The sequence below is a fragment of the Corythoichthys intestinalis genome, chromosome 15 (assembly GCF_030265065.1).
Source record: "Corythoichthys intestinalis isolate RoL2023-P3 chromosome 15, ASM3026506v1, whole genome shotgun sequence".
In the NCBI taxonomy this organism is placed as follows: Eukaryota; Metazoa; Chordata; class Actinopteri; order Syngnathiformes; family Syngnathidae; genus Corythoichthys; species Corythoichthys intestinalis.
Genome location: NC_080409.1, coordinates 31,286,987 through 31,305,096, shown reverse-complemented (window position 1 = coordinate 31,305,096; position 18,110 = coordinate 31,286,987). Strand labels below are relative to the sequence as shown.

General features: G+C 39.0%; 2 protein-coding genes across 3 annotated transcripts in view; both read left to right on the top strand.

The window, feature by feature from the left end:
• trip11 (thyroid hormone receptor interactor 11) overlaps nucleotides 1-2,543 on the top strand; it is a 30,136-nt gene extending 27,593 nt beyond the window's left edge. For both annotated transcript variants that reach the window (XM_057860141.1, XM_057860140.1), the window contains 2 exons: nucleotides 837-959; nucleotides 1,067-2,543. In XM_057860141.1, the coding sequence (XP_057716124.1) occupies nucleotides 837-959; nucleotides 1,067-1,405 (462 nt within the window). In that variant the 3' untranslated portion in view covers nucleotides 1,406-2,543. The remainder of the gene's footprint in view (nucleotides 1-836; nucleotides 960-1,066) is intronic.
• A 227-nt stretch (nucleotides 2,544-2,770) lies between these two features.
• Nucleotides 2,771-18,110, top strand: part of fbln5 (fibulin 5) — a 36,018-nt gene continuing 20,678 nt past the window's right edge. Inside the window, exons 1-7 of the mRNA XM_057858984.1 lie at nucleotides 2,771-2,883; nucleotides 2,951-3,005; nucleotides 5,307-5,355; nucleotides 5,423-5,743; nucleotides 14,148-14,270; nucleotides 16,361-16,477; nucleotides 17,365-17,481. Coding sequence (XP_057714967.1) covers nucleotides 2,831-2,883; nucleotides 2,951-3,005; nucleotides 5,307-5,355; nucleotides 5,423-5,743; nucleotides 14,148-14,270; nucleotides 16,361-16,477; nucleotides 17,365-17,481 — 835 coding nt within the window. The 5' untranslated portion in view covers nucleotides 2,771-2,830. The remainder of the gene's footprint in view (nucleotides 2,884-2,950; nucleotides 3,006-5,306; nucleotides 5,356-5,422; nucleotides 5,744-14,147; nucleotides 14,271-16,360; nucleotides 16,478-17,364; nucleotides 17,482-18,110) is intronic.

The window sequence follows — 18,110 nt, the reverse complement described above, 5'->3', positions numbered from 1 at the left end:
GTGAAACTATCTGCAGTTTGGCTTGGGGATTAAATTTGTTTAACATGGGATTAAAAAGAATCAAATGAGATTTGCTGATACCTGTAGAAACCCTGGGAGCATTTATGCCACCTACTGTTCCGGAGTATGAATATCAGTTGTCACCCAAAACTCAATTTTGCGTTGTCAACTGTTTAGAGTAGACAGCGACGACAGGTGGGAGCATTTTCAAAATTTGTACTCTGGAAAGCGTTTTAAAATTTTTGCGTTTTCAGCCCCCCAAAACACCGTCGCCGTGTATACGATAGTGCTCTCTGGAAACGTTTTTGCGTTGCTGTTGTCGTGTAAACGGCCTCTTGAACTACAAAAGGTTTACATGTAATGTTTTGAAATTGTTTCTTTTCAAAGAGATTAGGGTGGATCAAAATCTTAGACAAGTGTATATTCTGAATGTCAAACTGGTTTATAAAAATAAACAAAACCTCTGTTTAATTTTGGCCTAAATTTGGGTACTCAGCGCGCCAAGTACTTTTAAGGTAGTACATGCTGTAAAATATATAAGAACAACTACCTAAAGGAATAAAAAGTACAAAGCCGTTTTAATGTTTTTGCTGATTTTGTTGGTGAAACATTTCAGATACTTGAACGAAAATTATTCTTTTTAACAAAATAACACAATGAAAAGGTAATAATGTTGCTCGATGTTGTTTCGATCGATTTGACTGGATCGTTACTACATAAATAAAATTATCGTTATGTCCCACGACAATTAGTGCAGAAGTGTCTCCAATTTCATTTTAAGGTTACAGTATATGAGAGTGATTGGTGATTCCCATACATCTTCTTTTGCTGCCTAGATGCTGGAGGAGGACACGACCCGTGGTGTGAGCGGCTGGGTGTCGAGCTGGCTCGGCGGCCGGGGGGCACATAGCGTCCCCAATACTCCTCAGAGGCCCAACAGCGGACATAACTTGAACACGGTAACAAACGCTCTTCTTGTAGCCAACAGCAACAAAAGTTAGCAGTTCCAGTGGGATTTTTTTCCAGGTCGAGAACAGTAAAATTGTTTTTTTTTTTCATGTCACAGTCCTTTTCAGAGATGTTTGTCAAGTTCCTGGAAACCGAATCGACACCCTCACTCCCCCCACCCAAGCTTCCCGTCCTGGATATCAAGCCTCTGGGCCCCCCACCCTCAAGGAAAATGCCCACGACTGGTGCGACGGCAGCTAGTAAGACGAGCAACCCCTTCCTGGCTCCACGCTCTGCCGCCGTACCCCTATTGGGGACTGGCACCATCACCCCCGGCGGCCCGGGCGGGCACCTATTGATGAAACCCATTTCGGATGCTTTACCCACCTTCACACCTGTGCCCGTGTCGGCCGAGGCAAGCGGTGGCGCCGTACTCAAGGACCTGTTGAAGCAGTGAAGTGGAAGATGGATTTGTTCTATGCAGATTAATCAAAGTGCTTCTTTTGTAGAAAGCAGAGATGGCCGAGAACTTTTGATTTGGATTTTTATTATGTTTCAGCGGTATCGTTGGTAATGCCGTCCGCTCCATTTGAACTGCGAGAGGCTGGCATCAATCTTACGCTGCCAGCCCTCCAAGTTTAACTGGTGTAGACTTCTATTGCTGTCCATGGCAGATAGTGCCAACCCTGGAGAAGGTAATTGTTTAATGTTTTGCCACAATTCCTAATGGGACTACAAATGGCAAACTCACTTTATAGGGCATGATAAGTGGAAAATGAGTGATTCCGAACACAGCCTGCGACTACCAAATTCATTGTCAATCAAGCTAGGATTAAAGCCAATAGCTAAAAGGCTAACGAAACAATAATACTGAGTGTGACATTGAAAAGTCCAATTTTTTTGTCCGAGGCTGCACTATATCAAGCTAGGTTTTCAAATTCAGCAGCCTTTCTGTGAACCTCCGACTTCCTGCTTGAAACCAAAATATCCAATTTCTTAAGTCTTGCTGTTTTTCAGGGGTCAACTCGTTTATGTCGCCAAGGGTAACAAACTTATTTGAATCCACCCTTTATGTGACAACCACAAATGTTCGGCAGGACAGAAAAGCACATTATTCATTTGAATGATTAGGTTTTTTTTCTTTCTGTTTTTTGGTCCCACTTCATGGTTTCTACACCAAAGTGACCTTGCGATCATTGCAGTTTACAGCCCCCTCATTTTTTTGTTCTTTAAATTTTATGAGGATGTCGAGCACGCATGCAAGCGGAGTTGCCAGGCATTTTGCGGTTGCGGTAGCCGGCACTGACTACGCGCCAACATGTGTTCAAGTCATAATGACACTACTATTACACAGTTGAATATGTCTATTGGGTGGGATTGTTTTTTTTCCTTTTACTAATGGGCACTGGTTATGAGGGTTGGATATCAAAGTGCCTGTTATTTTGTGCAAATTACTTGTATAATTAAGTGTAAATGCTTGATAGAAATATTTATATTTACAGACTTGTTTGTACATTTATCTTACAGTCAACAGACGTTTTTTTTGTAAATTGGAGAAACCAGAAAAAAGATAATAAAAGTACTTCTGCCCTCTGTTGGTGACTTGGCTTTAAGTGAGCTTGAAAGGGGGGGGGTGTTATCCAGGGGGGCGTCCCTTCCTGGTCTGATGGGATCCAGCTGTGGAGTGAGGCAGGGGCGGGAGGCCTTGCTAATTTGTCTTTTTTTTTTTTTTTTTTTTTTAAATAGGCGACACCAACAGTGCCTTGGTCCTCTTTGGGGGGGGAGTTGTTGTGTATGACATTGTGCGGGCGGGGGTCTAAGCCAACTGAGGGGGGGGTCAACGTTTTAAGGGTCGGCGAAGTGAAAAGGCGCTGGGGAGGAAATGAAAAACACGCTCGGTGACATACGTGGCTTCACGTTTTGCTCGCCTACAAGGTCAGTATTAGATCTTTTATGCATTAATGTTGTTGAGTAAAATTGGAATTATAGTATCTACTTGCAGGATGGTGGCAGCTCTGCTATTTATTTTGCTTTGCATGCAGTCAGCACACAGCCAGGTAAGCATATTTTGCCATTGATTTCACACAAAAATCAACGCAGTTATGTCCTGTTATCCTGAACATTTTAAAAAGATACTTTTTTTAATATGAATATGAGATGTAGAGGACATAGTAATGTTTAATTAAGAAGGATGCTTGAAATGCCTCTTCTAAAGTTGTCTTTGGAAAATGCGGCTTGTATTATGGAACTTTAAAAACACCGGCTGCCATTGATGTATGTCAATGTATTTAGAAGGGGAGGGCTGGCAGCAGAGTATGGTCAAAGATGTGATGCCATTCAAAAGTCCTTAGCAGCCATGCGTTATTTGAATATGTAGACATTTGAATCATTTATGTAAAAACTCCACTCCCACCATTTATTTAGCATCTAATATCAGTCATGCAGTGATAGCATCTAACCCCCCCCCCCCCCCCCCCCCCCCCCCAAAAAAAAAGCTTTTCTAAATGCGAATAATGAACTGGCCTGCACAAATCTATTCTATCTAATACTATCTATTATATCCATGGGTGTAAGTGGCAAAGTAACATTTCCTTTAAAAAAAAAAAATATATATATATATAAGTAACATACATTCAGAAAAATAAGTACAAATGACTTATATTATTATATGCAGAGTGAAATGGAATATATTTTGAAGATCGCGCAAACAATGACTTTTTCAAATCATAAGGAAATGAAAAAGTAGCCTAACATAAATGAACAAATATAAGTCCTAAGTGCACATTGACAGCTAAGATGTTCTGAACCTCCCCATCAGAGCAAATAAAACTAAATATGATAAATAACCCTCCTCAAGTCTTTCGTTGCTCTTAAAGATTTGATCCATTTTATGTTTTGCCCTTTTTTTGTTGCATCAATTCAACAACCGTTTTTTTTTTTTTTTGCTATTCCAGAAAACATGCACATTTGAACCAATCAGAGCTAACTATCTCTGCTGATCACATGTCTGTATGTCACCCGATTGAACAGATGAATGAGTCCAGGCGTTTTGTTTTGCTGCGTACATTCGCACATTGACGTGACTTATCATCGTCAGACTCTGATAACTGCAGCAGCTGCGGAAACCTCCATGCCGTCCGTGGAATAAAATAACTAATAAATATTGGTGGAAACGGATTAGGCTACTCAAGCACTTCATTATGCTTGTTGTTAACACTTGTGTATGTAAATCTGATGTTGGTAGATTGTTTTCTTCTTGGAGATTAAATGCATGTGTGGCACCTTAGCATTATTATTATTTTTTTTCACATAGCGTTTTGACAGTTGCTGTCATATTTTCGGAATCAAAGCACCGTGTACTGGAACAGCATTCCGGCCCTGAATCTTATACCGGAACTGGCCCACTTTCACCCCTGATTATATCTAATACTGAAAAAAACTTTTAAGATGCAACCTTGAAGTGAACGTATCTGAGGTGAGAGTTTATTCATAACTAAATTTAAAAGCAGAACTGTCGTGGCAGGTGTGTGCAGTTTACGTAAGTCAATTAAATGCAAAACCAACATCATATATTAAGTAGGGCTGTCAAAATTATTGCGTTAACGGGCGTTAATTAATTTTTTAAATTAATCACGTTAAAATATTTGACGCAATTAACGCAGTTGACCCGCTCAGACAGATTTAAATGACAGTACAGTGAAACGCTCACTTGTGTTTTGTGGAGTTTTGCCGCCCTCTGCTGGTGCTTGGGTGCGACTGATTTTATAGGCTTCAGCAGGCATGAGGATTGTGTAAGTAATTATTGACATCAACAATGGCGGGCTACTAGTTTATTTTTTGATTGAAAATTGTACAAATTTTATTAGAACGAAAACATTAAGAGGGGTTTTAATATAAAATTTCTATAACTTGTGCTAACACTTTTCTTTTAAGAACTACAAGTCTTTCTATCCATGGATCGCTTTAACTGAATGTTAATAATGTTAATGCCATCTTGTTGATTTATTGTTATGATAAACAAATACAGTCCTTATGTACCGTATGTTGAACGTACAGTGGGGAGAACAAGTATTTGATACACTGCCAATGGGTTTTCCCATTGGCAGTGTATCAAATACTTGTTCTCCCCACTGTATGTATCCATCTTGTGTCTTATCTTTCCATTCCAACAATAATTTACAGAAAAATATGGCATATTTTATAGATGGTTTGAATTGCGATTAATTGCGATTAATTATGATTAATTAATTTTTAAGTTTAAATTTTTAATTTTTAATCGAGTAATTAACACGATTAAAAATTTTAATCATTTGACAGCCTTAATATTAAGCATTCCAATTGTTTTGGCGTCCGTGCAGACATGCACAGATGGCTTCAGATACGACCGCAGGTCAAGACAGTGTATAGGTAAGTGGCCATTTTTGGTGATGTATCACAAAATGTGGATGCGAGTATGATCGTGTCCTTCTAACAGACGAGGACGAGTGCCGGACACTTCCTAACCCATGCAGGGGCGACATGCGTTGCGTCAACCAGAACGGGGGCTATCTATGCCTGCCCCGCGGTCTCTACAACCAGCCTTATGGGTCTGACCAACCCCAGGTGCCGCAGGTGCAGCAGCCTGACACAGTCTACACGGGGCGCGGTGGCGGCGGTGGGGGCGTGACGTCCGCAGGAGCACCGGATAGCTACGTGCCGGCCCCACCAAGGTCGGCTGAGCCCAGCTACCCGCAAGTTAGCTACACGGTGCCGTGCATCCTGGGTTACTTGCTGGCGGATGACGGTACCTGCAATGGTGAGTGCTTGGAATCCTAATCTTCAGTACAGCTTAGTTGTCACACATACTCTTGGAAGGGTAATTACTTGACGGTTTACAGCAACACCTGGAAAATAAAATCGTTTTGTCATTTATTTTGAAAAATCAATAACATATCATTCATTTAGCCACATTTGGGTTAGCTCTATCATATTTAGATCAGTAGGAGCTGTCCCATTACCTAATATCCAGTTTTAGCTATGTGGAGAGCATGGAAAAATATACAACCATGTAATCGCATTCTCTCTAATGAAAAAATCACGATGCTGGATTTAGGCTTACCACTCACTCTCCCGTTCGTTAAGTGACGAGCTGTCAATTGGCGTCATGACGCCATATGCTGTGTCAACGAAATCGCCGCCATCTGACGCCTCAGGTTCAAACATGTAGGGATGAATTGTAGTTCATCTTTCCTGGGAGCCTTTGCCATCGGTAGCGTCACGAAAGAGCGATCCTGAATGGTTACCTTTGGTGGAAATATCACTGATATCGGTGTTGCTGCTATGCTAGCTGTGGGTAGTATTCTGTTGCCTACGTCACACTTCCGGGTTTGCGTAGGGACCATTAATGGAGTGCAAAAAAACTAAAAAAACGCAAATTATCCTTGTAATTACGTGTTGATAATGTCATGGTTGTTTTGACTAACTCGTTTAAAGTTTATATTCGTAAAATTACACCAAAATTAGGAAAAGTCTTCAGTTGCCCTTTAACTTCAAATACAATTAGGCTCGAGCGTATGACGTGGCACTCGCGAGGTTTCCGCCGCTATCGCCATTTTGGAAGCGGGAAACATAAACAGTGAGGCATTTCAACACAGGTCGCTCTTTAAAAATGGTTGGAAATTATTGTGCGGTAAAGAATTGCAACAACCGATCGAATAGAAAGGAGAATGTACAGCTCGACGGAACACCATTGAGTTTCTTCCGGATCCCTACATGGAGAAAAGGCGAGGGAAAGGTCATATCTGAACTTACCAAACGTCGAAGAATGGCATGGGTGGCTTCGATCAGAAGGAAGGGCATAACGTTTGATTCTCCAGTTACACACAGAGTTTGCTCTATGCACTTCCACTCCGGTAAGTTAATTTCGTTTGTTTACGCAAATTTCGGTAACTTTGTGCCCTAAGTCGGCCTGTTGTTAGCTATAGCTACAGCTAAACAACTAGCATGCATACATGTGCATTGTCTTCATAAGACATAATTCCTGTCGTTGCTAAATGAAAAAGCTGTAATATTTTGACGTGAGAGAGTGGCAAAGAATTTGTACTCAGGCTACATTTTCTGCAACAAAAAAATTGTACATCCGTGGTCACAGACTAATGTAAACACACATTGCCTACCTTTGCTAGAAAGATGGTGTTGCCGTTTACTATGGTCATAATGTGCAGATCCTGCACCCATCCGCAGCAAAACTGTTCGTAGCTTTGTAGCGATTTGTAGTTTCGGAATTGCTGATGAGTGTAGTTACTTACACCAAACACTAAATACAGCATGATGTCCATTTCGCGTAGTGGTGGAAGCTTGTCGACATCTTTATTCCATTTGTGTTCGGCTTGCTCGTAAGGGTCAACATTGTTCACATCCTTAAAATTGCTCACATATCTGTCCTTCGCCGTGGAAACAAGTTTGTCTCTGTATCGAACTGGCAAGTTTTCCTTACTTTTTTCCATCTTTGGCACTCGTGGTTTAATTTTATTTGCCGTTAAGTTTAAATGTCCCGTGATGCAGACCTGCTTCCGAAATGGCTGCGTTGTCGCAAATCTCGCATGATCCCGTGCTGCTGTGACGTAAACGCTCGAGCCTAATACATTTGAATGAAGCCATTCAGAACGTTTTGCTTTTAAATACTTAATTTGGAAGGTATTTTTACTTAACTTATATGCAATACTTTTTCAGTTCTTAAAATTTTTCAGTACGATATTCTGTACAAGGTTTTAATATTTAAACTGTACAATGTCACACAGAAGCTTGCAATAATATAAAATATATTTTTTATGTGGAAGAACTATACTACACCTGTAGTGTGATACTGACCTACTACACAGCAGTATTAATTTTTATTAGGGCTGTCAAAATCATCGCGTCAACGGGCGGTAATTAATTTTTTAAATTAATCACGTTAAAATATTTGACGCAATTAACGCACAAATGCCCCGCGCAAACAGATTAAAATGACAGCACAGTGAAATGTGTACTTGTTGTGTTTTTCGGAGTTTTGTCGCCCTCTGCTGGCGCTTGGGTGCGACTGATTTTATAGGCTTCAGCACCCATGAGCATTGTGTAAGTAATTATTGACATCAACAATGGCGGGCTACTAGTTTATTTTTTGATTGAAATTTTAACAAATTTTATTACAACGAAAACATTAAGAGGGGTTTTAATATAAAATTTCTATAACTTGTAATAACACTTTTAAGAACTACAAGTCTTTCTATCCATGGATCGCGTTAACAGAATGTTAATAATGGTAACGCCATCTTTTTGATTTATTGTTATAATAAACAAATACAGTACTTATGTACCGTATGTTGAATGTATATATCCATCTTGTGTCTTATCTTTCCATTCCAACAATAATTTACAGAAAAATATGGCATATTTTATAGATGGTTTGAATTGCGATTAATTACGATTAATTCATTTTTAAGCTGTGATTAACTCGATTAAAAAATTTTAATCATTTGACAGCCCTAATTTTTATATATTTTAATAAGGTAAATAATTTATAAAATGTATTTAAAATGTTTTTTTCTCAAATCATTCTCCCTCAAAACGTTATCTTTTCAAATATTTTGTTTGTAGCATTTGTGGAAAGAAATTACATTAAAATTGGTAAACATTTTTGTTTTATACATATTTTAAAGATGAAAATTTAAGAATTGACTTAAATGTATTTTCACTCAGATATTTTCGGAAGTTTTAGATGAGAAAAATATTTTCAAAGAAAACATTAAAAAAAAAAAAAAAAAAAGATTTTGAAATTAAGAAAAAATATTTGTCTTTAAAGCACCTGTGCATTCAAATTTTCCTTGACCGAGGCATTGCAACACGCCTGGGCTTTAGAGTGTGTAATAATCTGTGACTGAAATTCTTTCAGCCTTTAAAATATCAAGGACAACGCCTCCAGTTTATTTCCATAAATACACCCACCGACCCTATAAACTGAGTTGGAATTATGCTTTGACAATGCTTACAATGCTCCTTTTTATGTAGTGTAAACCTTATAATATGGCCAAAAAGTCTTGTTGTTCCAATATGACACGTTACAAACTTTAGCCACAATAACAACTATATTCTTACATTACTACTCTACTAGAAACTGCCCTATTTTTTCTTGGATGTTATTCAGGGTGTGCAGGTGTACCCTATAAAGTGCTCCTCAAAAGAGTGCCGTGTTTTGGGTAAACAACGCCGTGCCAGCACCAAACATGAAGTCACATAGCCATATTTGCATTAAGTAGAACAGGCCTGCTTGTGTATGCATGTAATGATGTCACGGCACCACCTACAGACTGCAACTTCCCGTCTGGCCCTCGAACAAACGCGGCTTTGATGGGAGCAACCATTTTAGTGGCTTTTAATTTGTGCAAGTGGAGCCTGGTTATCTTCACCAGCCGGCCCTCATGCACCTGTGTAGAAACATGGGGGACTGTCACAATCCTATTTGTAGCTTTTTTTCTGTCTTCTTTTTTGGCGTGCTTCGCAGCATGCACTTTGACTGGTTCTCGCTGTTCCAGCTTTCAAACATTCCAAAAATTCACACGACGCAGACAGTCTTTTAATTTTGCCACTTACGTTTATGGTTGCGGCAAAAATGCAGGTTTTTTGACAAAAAAAAAAAAACACAAAAAAATAGCCCCATTCATTTCCAATGGCAAAAACATCTAAAATTTCTAATTTAAAAATGTATCTTATCCTACGTTTTTATCCGATTAACATAATTTACACCAAATAAAATCTTTTTCATAAAAATGTATGGTTCCATAAAAATTTGGCAAAAACACTGCAAAGCAATGCTGCTGCGCGCTGCCAACAACTGGACGGGCGTAGAAGTGCAGCCACTGAATTGTTTATTTCCACCCAAAACACACACGTAAGGATCAATACAGACGGATTTTGAATCAATACGAGAATTGCGTGACGTAATTTCATGATATATCTCAGAATGGATTTTTTTTTTAACACCCCTAATAAATACTAACATCAAATATGTGCAACAAATACATATATGTGTAATATTGTAGTTCATGCTCAGAAATCTATATTTTTTTCTAAAAATAGAAAATTGAATAAAAATATGAATAAAAATACAGTTAAAGTTGATCGGGGGAGGGCCCTATATTAAATGAAAGTGACCTGAAAAAGCCCCAAACTCTACATGAATTTAAGAATGAGCAGAAATGCCCTAAAATCAATGCAAAAAAGCCTGAAAACCACAGAAAATCTCAAATTATCGCAAAAAAAAAAATTTAACATGAGAAATTGCACAAAAGGCAAAAAAACCCCCCTGAAAAATATGCATTAAAAGAAAATGCACCATACTGCAAAAAAAAAAAAAAAAGAAAAGAAAAAAAAAATGGCAAAAAAATACAAAATAAACCATTAAAACCAGAAAAGAAATCGCAAAAAAATGAAAAATCATGGAACATATTTAGTTTTAGTCATTACAATGACCTCATTAGCTGCAATTGACAAACAAATGAATCAACGAATCTTCCTCTTCCGGTCAACATGGATAGGACGTCTAGTGCCATTAATGGCAGCCAATGAGTTAACAAGAAAGTGATCCGAAAATGCCTTTAAATTGAATAGGAAGTCTGATCTACATTAAGTGACCCACGGGAGAGCAACAAAATCCCAATGTTCTCATTCCTAAGGCTCTTGGGAGAATATTCTATTGACCAGGGGTCATCAAGGTCCACAATTGTTTTTTTCATACAAGCATGGGTCTGTTTATTAATGTCGGTCAAGTACAAGGCAGGTCGAAGGTGGTAAAGATGGTTTTCTTTTGACCAAACAAAAATACAATGCACATTCTGATTAAATAAAAATACATTGACAAAAAAAAATTCTTGGCTTAAAATAAAAATACAAAAAAAAACATGCACGTACAATGTTTACACAAGTATACTAAATAATTGACAAGATCTGTCATTGAAGTGCAAACCATAAGTATTGACAGCACATTTTGTAACTGTAAAACACTGCTGGACAAAAAAGAAAACATGTGCAAGTAGTACAGTCCATGCTCACATGTACAGAACATAAATGACGAGCTCTATCATTAAGGTGCAAACAAAATAATTATTGACAGTAACTTTAACTGTAAAACACTGCTCAATGAGAGAGATGGCATTTGGGGGTCACAAAGCTGTTTACTCACATCATCAGCCAGTACTTCAGTGCGTCTTGTGGTTGATGAATCTGGGAGTGAGATTTGTTTGATTTTTGTTGTCATTTCCTCCTTTTCTTTCCTTCGAACATTGCTGCCATCACTTCAGTCATGCACTCTTTTATTATTTCTCCATCAGAGAACTGCTTCTTATGTTTGGCCAACACCCACGACACTCTGAATGAGCGCTCCGTTGCAATTTGTTGTTGTGTCTTAAATTAAACAATAACCTTGCTTGACTCTTGATATGACTGCTTCAACCTGTTCATGTCTTGCCTTCTCAATTGTGATATAGGAGGAAACTTCTTTTCAAAAGAGCTGTGCTCTTTAACATAATGGTGTTTCACATTTTTACTTTTAAGTCAATTGTCTTTAAGCATATTGGTTTGGTACTTGCAGTTGTTAAAATGGATGCATATTTGTCAGTCTCATTGAAACGGCGATTTTCGAGCATGAAATTTAGTTAGATTCGGTCTTCCACTGATGGCTATAAACAGACTGTTAAATGCCGGGTGCGACTTGTGTTTCATACTGCTGCGGTCTGTCCACTTTAGCTAGCAGCATGCAGGTCCTCTCAGCCAATCAGCGCATCCATTCACGCTCTCTCAGCCTATCAGCGCATCCATGCAGGCTCTCTCGGCCAATCAGCGCATCGTTATATAGAGATGACAACAGAAGTGGGAACATGGAAGATATTTGACTAAAAATAAAACAAAATTTAGCGATAGAATATTAACGCATAGCGATAGATCGGCGATTTATACAAATAATATATATTTAAAAAAGTTTATTTATTTATTTATTTGAAAAGTCCCATTTGCTCTGGGTCCGCAGAGAGGTGTGCTGTGGTCCGGTCGTGGACCGCGGTCTGCTAATTGAGGACCCCGGCTATTGACTAACAAAATGAAAGCTGGTAGTCCAACTCTGTTCTGTGAAGGGTGTCGCAGGGTCCTGTTTATCGGCTGTCTGAGCCGCCTGAGTAAACAACAGCCCCCCCGAGTCCCACCCTCCGCTTCCCTCTGGCCTGCTAGATTTTTGTCATTGCCTCTTAAGGAAGTCTGAGGAATTGTGCGTGTAATCAGAACGATCTGTTAATGTAGAGTGAAAACAAAATGAGAGCTGATAGCGCATAACTCCAACCTGGAATGTTCTTGAAACAAAGAAGAAGGATGGAGGGGGGTAAACTTGGCAAAGAACAGGAGTGGGAACTAATGGTGGGCAGCTGGGACATTTCAGGGAGTAGAAGTGTTACAGCTCCAACAGTAGTATTAGTACAGGTAGTCCCGGGTTACGACTGACTTGACTTTCGCGATTTCAACTTTACGACGACAGAGTCTCTTCCGCTGTTGTCTTGAGTCGTTTGTTTGACATTTTTTTTAGCTGCATAAACAGTACCTTCTTTTACCACATAGTATCTTATTTTTAACTTTATTAATTTGATGTTTTCTGTCCTCACTAAATGTGAAGTTGTTCAGCTTGACAGAGAGGAAACAAGGCAATTGTGGTCTTTGAAGCTTTTTTTCTTCGTTCACTTTTGACACATACGCATAGTTTAAGAGGGAGCCAGCCCCCCCCCCCCCCGGTGGCTGAAAAGGGTAATTGCATGTAATTGACTTTCCTATATCTGATTTTAAAATGAAAATTTTTCCGGTAAAAGATTGTGTAAGTTGTAAAGCAATAAATGAAATTTTTATAATGGGTCAAAATTATTTTTCAAACAGATCATGTGACTGGCACATTAGACGGTCATTTGCTTTGCTTAGCCAAAACCACTCGAGGACCAAAGAAGCAAGATGGATATACGTAATTTTTTCAAACCTAAGCTTTCACAAGTGTTTTACGAAATTTCCGGGTCACACTTTTGCGAAAGAAATTTCGTTTCCCGGTCCGGGTCACACTTTTGCGAAAGAAATTTCGTTTCCGGGTTCGCAGTGACCCAGTAACACTCACACTTTTGCGAAATATACAATGTTTATTGTAGAAAAAGGAAGAAAGCAAGAACAACAATAACGTTAGATATAGATTGTCACTTCTAAAATCCCTGCGCTACTGTTAAAGCACACAAGATATTCCTTTAAGCAATCAAAACTCTTACCGTTGACAAGCGGGCGGAGAGCCGACACCCCGGTAGAGCTGCAGAGGAGTACAGGCCGAGCGATTCGTATGACATCCACGGCAGACTCTAACCGAAGAGGGAAAAGTCCCCAGCTCTTATAGTGGTGCATCACGTGAGAGAAGAGATGGTCAGCCCCTTCCCTCAGGTGACAAGCCACTTGCCCAATGGTATCGTTACACGTTTTGAGATACAATGGTTTCGTTACACGTGGTTTGACACGTTTTGTAATCACACATCAAAAAGATGTCAAAGTGGCAAGGAAACAAGGTAAAGGGAATCCTACATCACAAGGACGCCAAAGTGGCGAAGATGACAAGGTTACAGTCGTAAAAGGGAATCATCGCAATATGCTGATACAGTCACAAGGAGAATCATCACAATATGCTGATGCATAAAGAGAGTCATCACAATATGCCTGATCGTCACAAGGAGAATCATCACAATATGCTGATTCACTCCGGGTCATATTATATTTCTCCCATCAACAAGCAACAGCAACTACTAAGCAAGGACCAAGGATTGAAAATGTGGACCATGAAACCCCAGAGACCACCGTCAAAAGGAGACATATCCATGTCAGACCAGTCTCGTACTCAGTCATAGAAGCCAAGGCGGGAGTCCAGCCACACCCAACGCTGCCACCAGAGGGCAGCGTATCCTCCATCATTAAACAAAATAAAATGCGTTGGGGCTTTTTGGATAGTTATTTTTCTAAAAGGGTTAATTCAGACTTATGCGGAAATTTGGGTTACGTCGCCAGCGTAGGGACGAAACTCGTTCGTAACCCGGGGATTACCTGTACTCTTATGCTTTTTGTGTTGCGTGCAAATCATTTTATGTTTTTACAGAGTTGACTTTTTTGTCCCCTTCTTTCAGACATTGACGAATGTGTGAGCAACTCCCACCACTGTAACCCCACCCAGGTGTGCATCAACACGGAGGGGGGATACACCTGCTCTTGTACTGAAGGCTTTTGGCTCATCGGGGGCCAGTGTCAGGGTGAGTGACTCTTCACTTCTCAATCTTCTCCATCACGAACAGAGGTTGGTAGTAGCCAAGAATTGTACTCAAGTAGGAGTAGCCGTGTTACTACTAGTAGTAGTACTGAGAAACTGCTTATAATGTCTGATTTATTTATAAAACAATTTACTGTATTTCTTGGACTGTAAATCGCCTCGGAGTATGAGTTGCACAAGGAAAAAAAAAAAAAAAAAGCATAATAACGAAGAAAAAACATAAATTGCACTGGAGTAGAAGTTGTATTTTTTTCTGTGTCAGCATTGGAGACAGTTGCCGCTGCCATTTTCCAAATGATTTTCATCCCTTAAGCGGTTGTTCAGAATTTTTTACATTCGGCGTAATCTTCGAGTTAATTAGCTTTAATTAGTTGGTGGAGTTGATTGTAAACAAATTCCGTGCAGTTTGCAAGTTATTTGTTAGTTTCAGGGCTCTGAAGTGGCTAAGCTAGCGCGAGTCAATGGGGCCAACTTAGCATGCCAATAAAAAACGATACAGATCTACGAACAGATCCAACATAGCAAAAAAAAAAAAAAATCAAAACACTTGTGCGAACAAAACAAACAAACTGCCATAATTCATTTCATTCTGCAGGACTATTTTTTAATTTTGACCACAATAGAGAGGAGTGCGTCGGCCACTCGTGCTCCTCACGCTGCATTTGAGGAAGGTGGGAAGTCGGACTTATCCCGCTCGGAGGGTAGCAGTTGCAACCTAAAAGCGTTCCAAGAGAATGTAAACACCAAAGATGGCTGATCGCGACAAGTTGTTTTTTTATTTTGGCCATCAAAAGACATTTTGACCTCCAGCAAACCTGCCTTCTCGTGAGCGATCAGTAGCGATAGTGGAGGCGTTCCAATTATATTTTTCCAGATCGGAGGTGGGAAACTCTGACTTCCCACCTTCCTCAAATGCAGCATCAGTCTGCTGAGTTAATTGATTGCCGGCAACATGGCGAAATGTACATTTAGAGGCTGTGGAAACAGACAGAAGAAATGGGCAAAGGAAAGTTTTCACAAATTCCCTATGAAGAACAAGGAATAATATAAACTGGTTACTTGCTGCTGGCTACGACATAAAAAAATCAACTGTGGGGAAAAAAATATATATCACTCCGCCCTGCTCCTCTGCAGAGCTTTTGGATTACAAATGTTGCTGTTCATACTGCAATTATTGTTTTAATAACATTATCCTGAAAACATTGCCAACACTTTTGATTGCATGAGTTATCGATAATTTTAATGTGAGCATATGTTGTTTTTTATTAGCATGCTAAGATGGCCAAATTGACTCACCCAAGCTTAGCCACTCCCGAGCCCTGAAACTAAAAAAAACAAACTACATGGAATTTGTTGAAATGAACTCCACCGACCAATTAAACCCTCGCTAAATCGAAGATTAACTCGAAGATTAAGCCTGATGTCAAAAATCCTGAACCATGAAGGCCATGAGCATTTTGAACTGTTTTTTGGCCGTTTTTTTTTTTAAAAAAAAAAAGTTATTTTATTTTTCAATTTTCCCAACTGGGTACTTGGCTGCAAATGTAGCATGCCTTCCCTGGAAATGTCTTTCCGCATTACTCTTTTTGTTATTTGACAACTTCTAGCTACAGAGTAAACGTTCAGGTAATCCTTCAGCATTGGCAATGAATGCAAATAATTCGGTCCAAGAAACGTTGAATCCTCTGTTATCCTCAGTTAGTTTTCTCTTTCGGATCCATGGCCCATCACACAGCTGGCGGTTTGTTTACAATAGCCACCTGCCTGGCATCCCGCCCTGCTGATAGAAACGTGTATCACAGGCTATGACGCAAATCTTCGTTGACAGAAATGTTGAAATTTAATATTTATTTTCCACATTCTTACAGCATTGGTAAACGTTAAGAATGTTTGTGTCATTTTTGTCCTCCTACAGAAACCATATCAAACAAAAATATATTTTTTTACTTACTTTTTCTATTTTCAAACATTTTTGAAAATGCTCCAGGGAGCCACTAGGATGGCGCTAAAGAGCTGCATGAGTGTTTTAAAACAGGGGTTGCTGACCCACGGCCTAAACTGTGTTCTTTACAGATATCGACGAGTGTCGCTACGGGTACTGCCAGCAGCTGTGTGCCAACGTGCCGGGCTCGTATTCCTGCTCGTGTAACCCAGGCTTCGTCCTCACCTCGGACAACCGCAGCTGCGTAGGTGGGTTCGCTGTAGGCTTGCCAGCCGTCCCTTGAAAAACGGAATTGTCCGGCAGCAGAAACAAGTATACGTTCCATGTTAAGCTTACAAGGGACCTGCTTTGTCACATTTTATCATGAAAATCAAAAATAGCGTTTTATTTTTAGAACGAATGAATACTGGTATGGTGGTTTGTGTTTTATTATTTTCATTTGCATTTCCACATTATATATTCTGAGTGATCATTTGGGAAACTGTTATTGCAGAGGGGACTTTAACGCACCTAGATTTAAAAAAAAAAAAAAAAAGGTTACCTTGGTTCAATATTTGCACATTTCAAAAAAGTTAAAAAAAAAAAAAAAAAAAAAAAAAACGCCCAAAAACACACACACAAAAAAGGCTCAGGACCTTATGGGTTAAATTATACACTTTTAAGTTTAGCATGACAGCTGTTTATTCTAGCATTTTTTTGCATTAAAAATACAGTACATTGCTGATGATTTTTTTCATGTGCTTGTATAAATCAAATATGTGCCTAAGTAATTCAGTTTTGAGTAAAATTATTATAACATTATAATTAAAAAAAAAAAAAAAAAAAAAAAAAACACTTTTCACGTAGAAAAAAAGATTAAAGGGTGACTGTTATCAAGATGGACAATCAGGTGTCCTCGTTTTTCCGCAACTTTGGCACCCAAATCTCAGCGAGCCAGTGATGTTTTATGATGCTTTTTCTATTAATGATAGGACATAAAGTGGAAGATTGCAATGTTTCCGGAACCTCTCTGGGGAAATGTTCTTACGCAACCTTAATGACATGCAAACGACATCATGTGTTTGGAAATATTTCCAGAAAAAAAAGCTCCTTTCCCGGAATCGTTGCACAAACTGTCCGTGTCTGTTTGTGTTAGACGTGGACGAGTGTGCGGATGAACCGTGCAGTCACGGCTGCCTCAACAACCACGGCTCCTTCATGTGCAACTGCGACGAAGGCTTCGAACTGGGGGCTGACGGAACCACCTGCAATGGTAATGCCTTTTTGTGGGGATGTTTAGCAAAGCAAAGCTTCCCACATATAATATTCCCTTCCATATATTTCCAATGTCCCCAATCATTTCCATTGGAAAACAGAATGACCAGATAGTAACAGAAAGTGATCTGAAAAAGTGCCAAACTCTACAGGAAGTGACCAGTGAGCCAGAAATGCCCTAAAATCAATGCACAAAAAAAAAAAAAAAAAAAAAAAAGGACAAATACTGAATAAAGTATGGATTAATAAATGCATGGGTGTCCACAGTATACCAGTTCCTATTAGAAATATGGGTAATTACTAACGGTAAACGGTAAATAAAAATATTTGTGCATTACAAAGCTATTCTATAAATCTGCAAAAAATGGGGATGTTAGAAAAGTACGTATATGCATGTATACATGTACAAATCATTGTTTTCCTTTATATATATCTCTTTATATCGTAATAATTACATTTGCAGTGCTTAAAAACTATTAAAATATACATATAAGGGTTATTTATTTTATTTATTATTTCATTTATTTTATTTTATTTATTTATTTTCAATGCTGTTAAATCTGAATACATAAACAAACCGAAAAAATTCAATTTTTGTGGGGGGTGGGGGCTATTAACCGCGAAAAA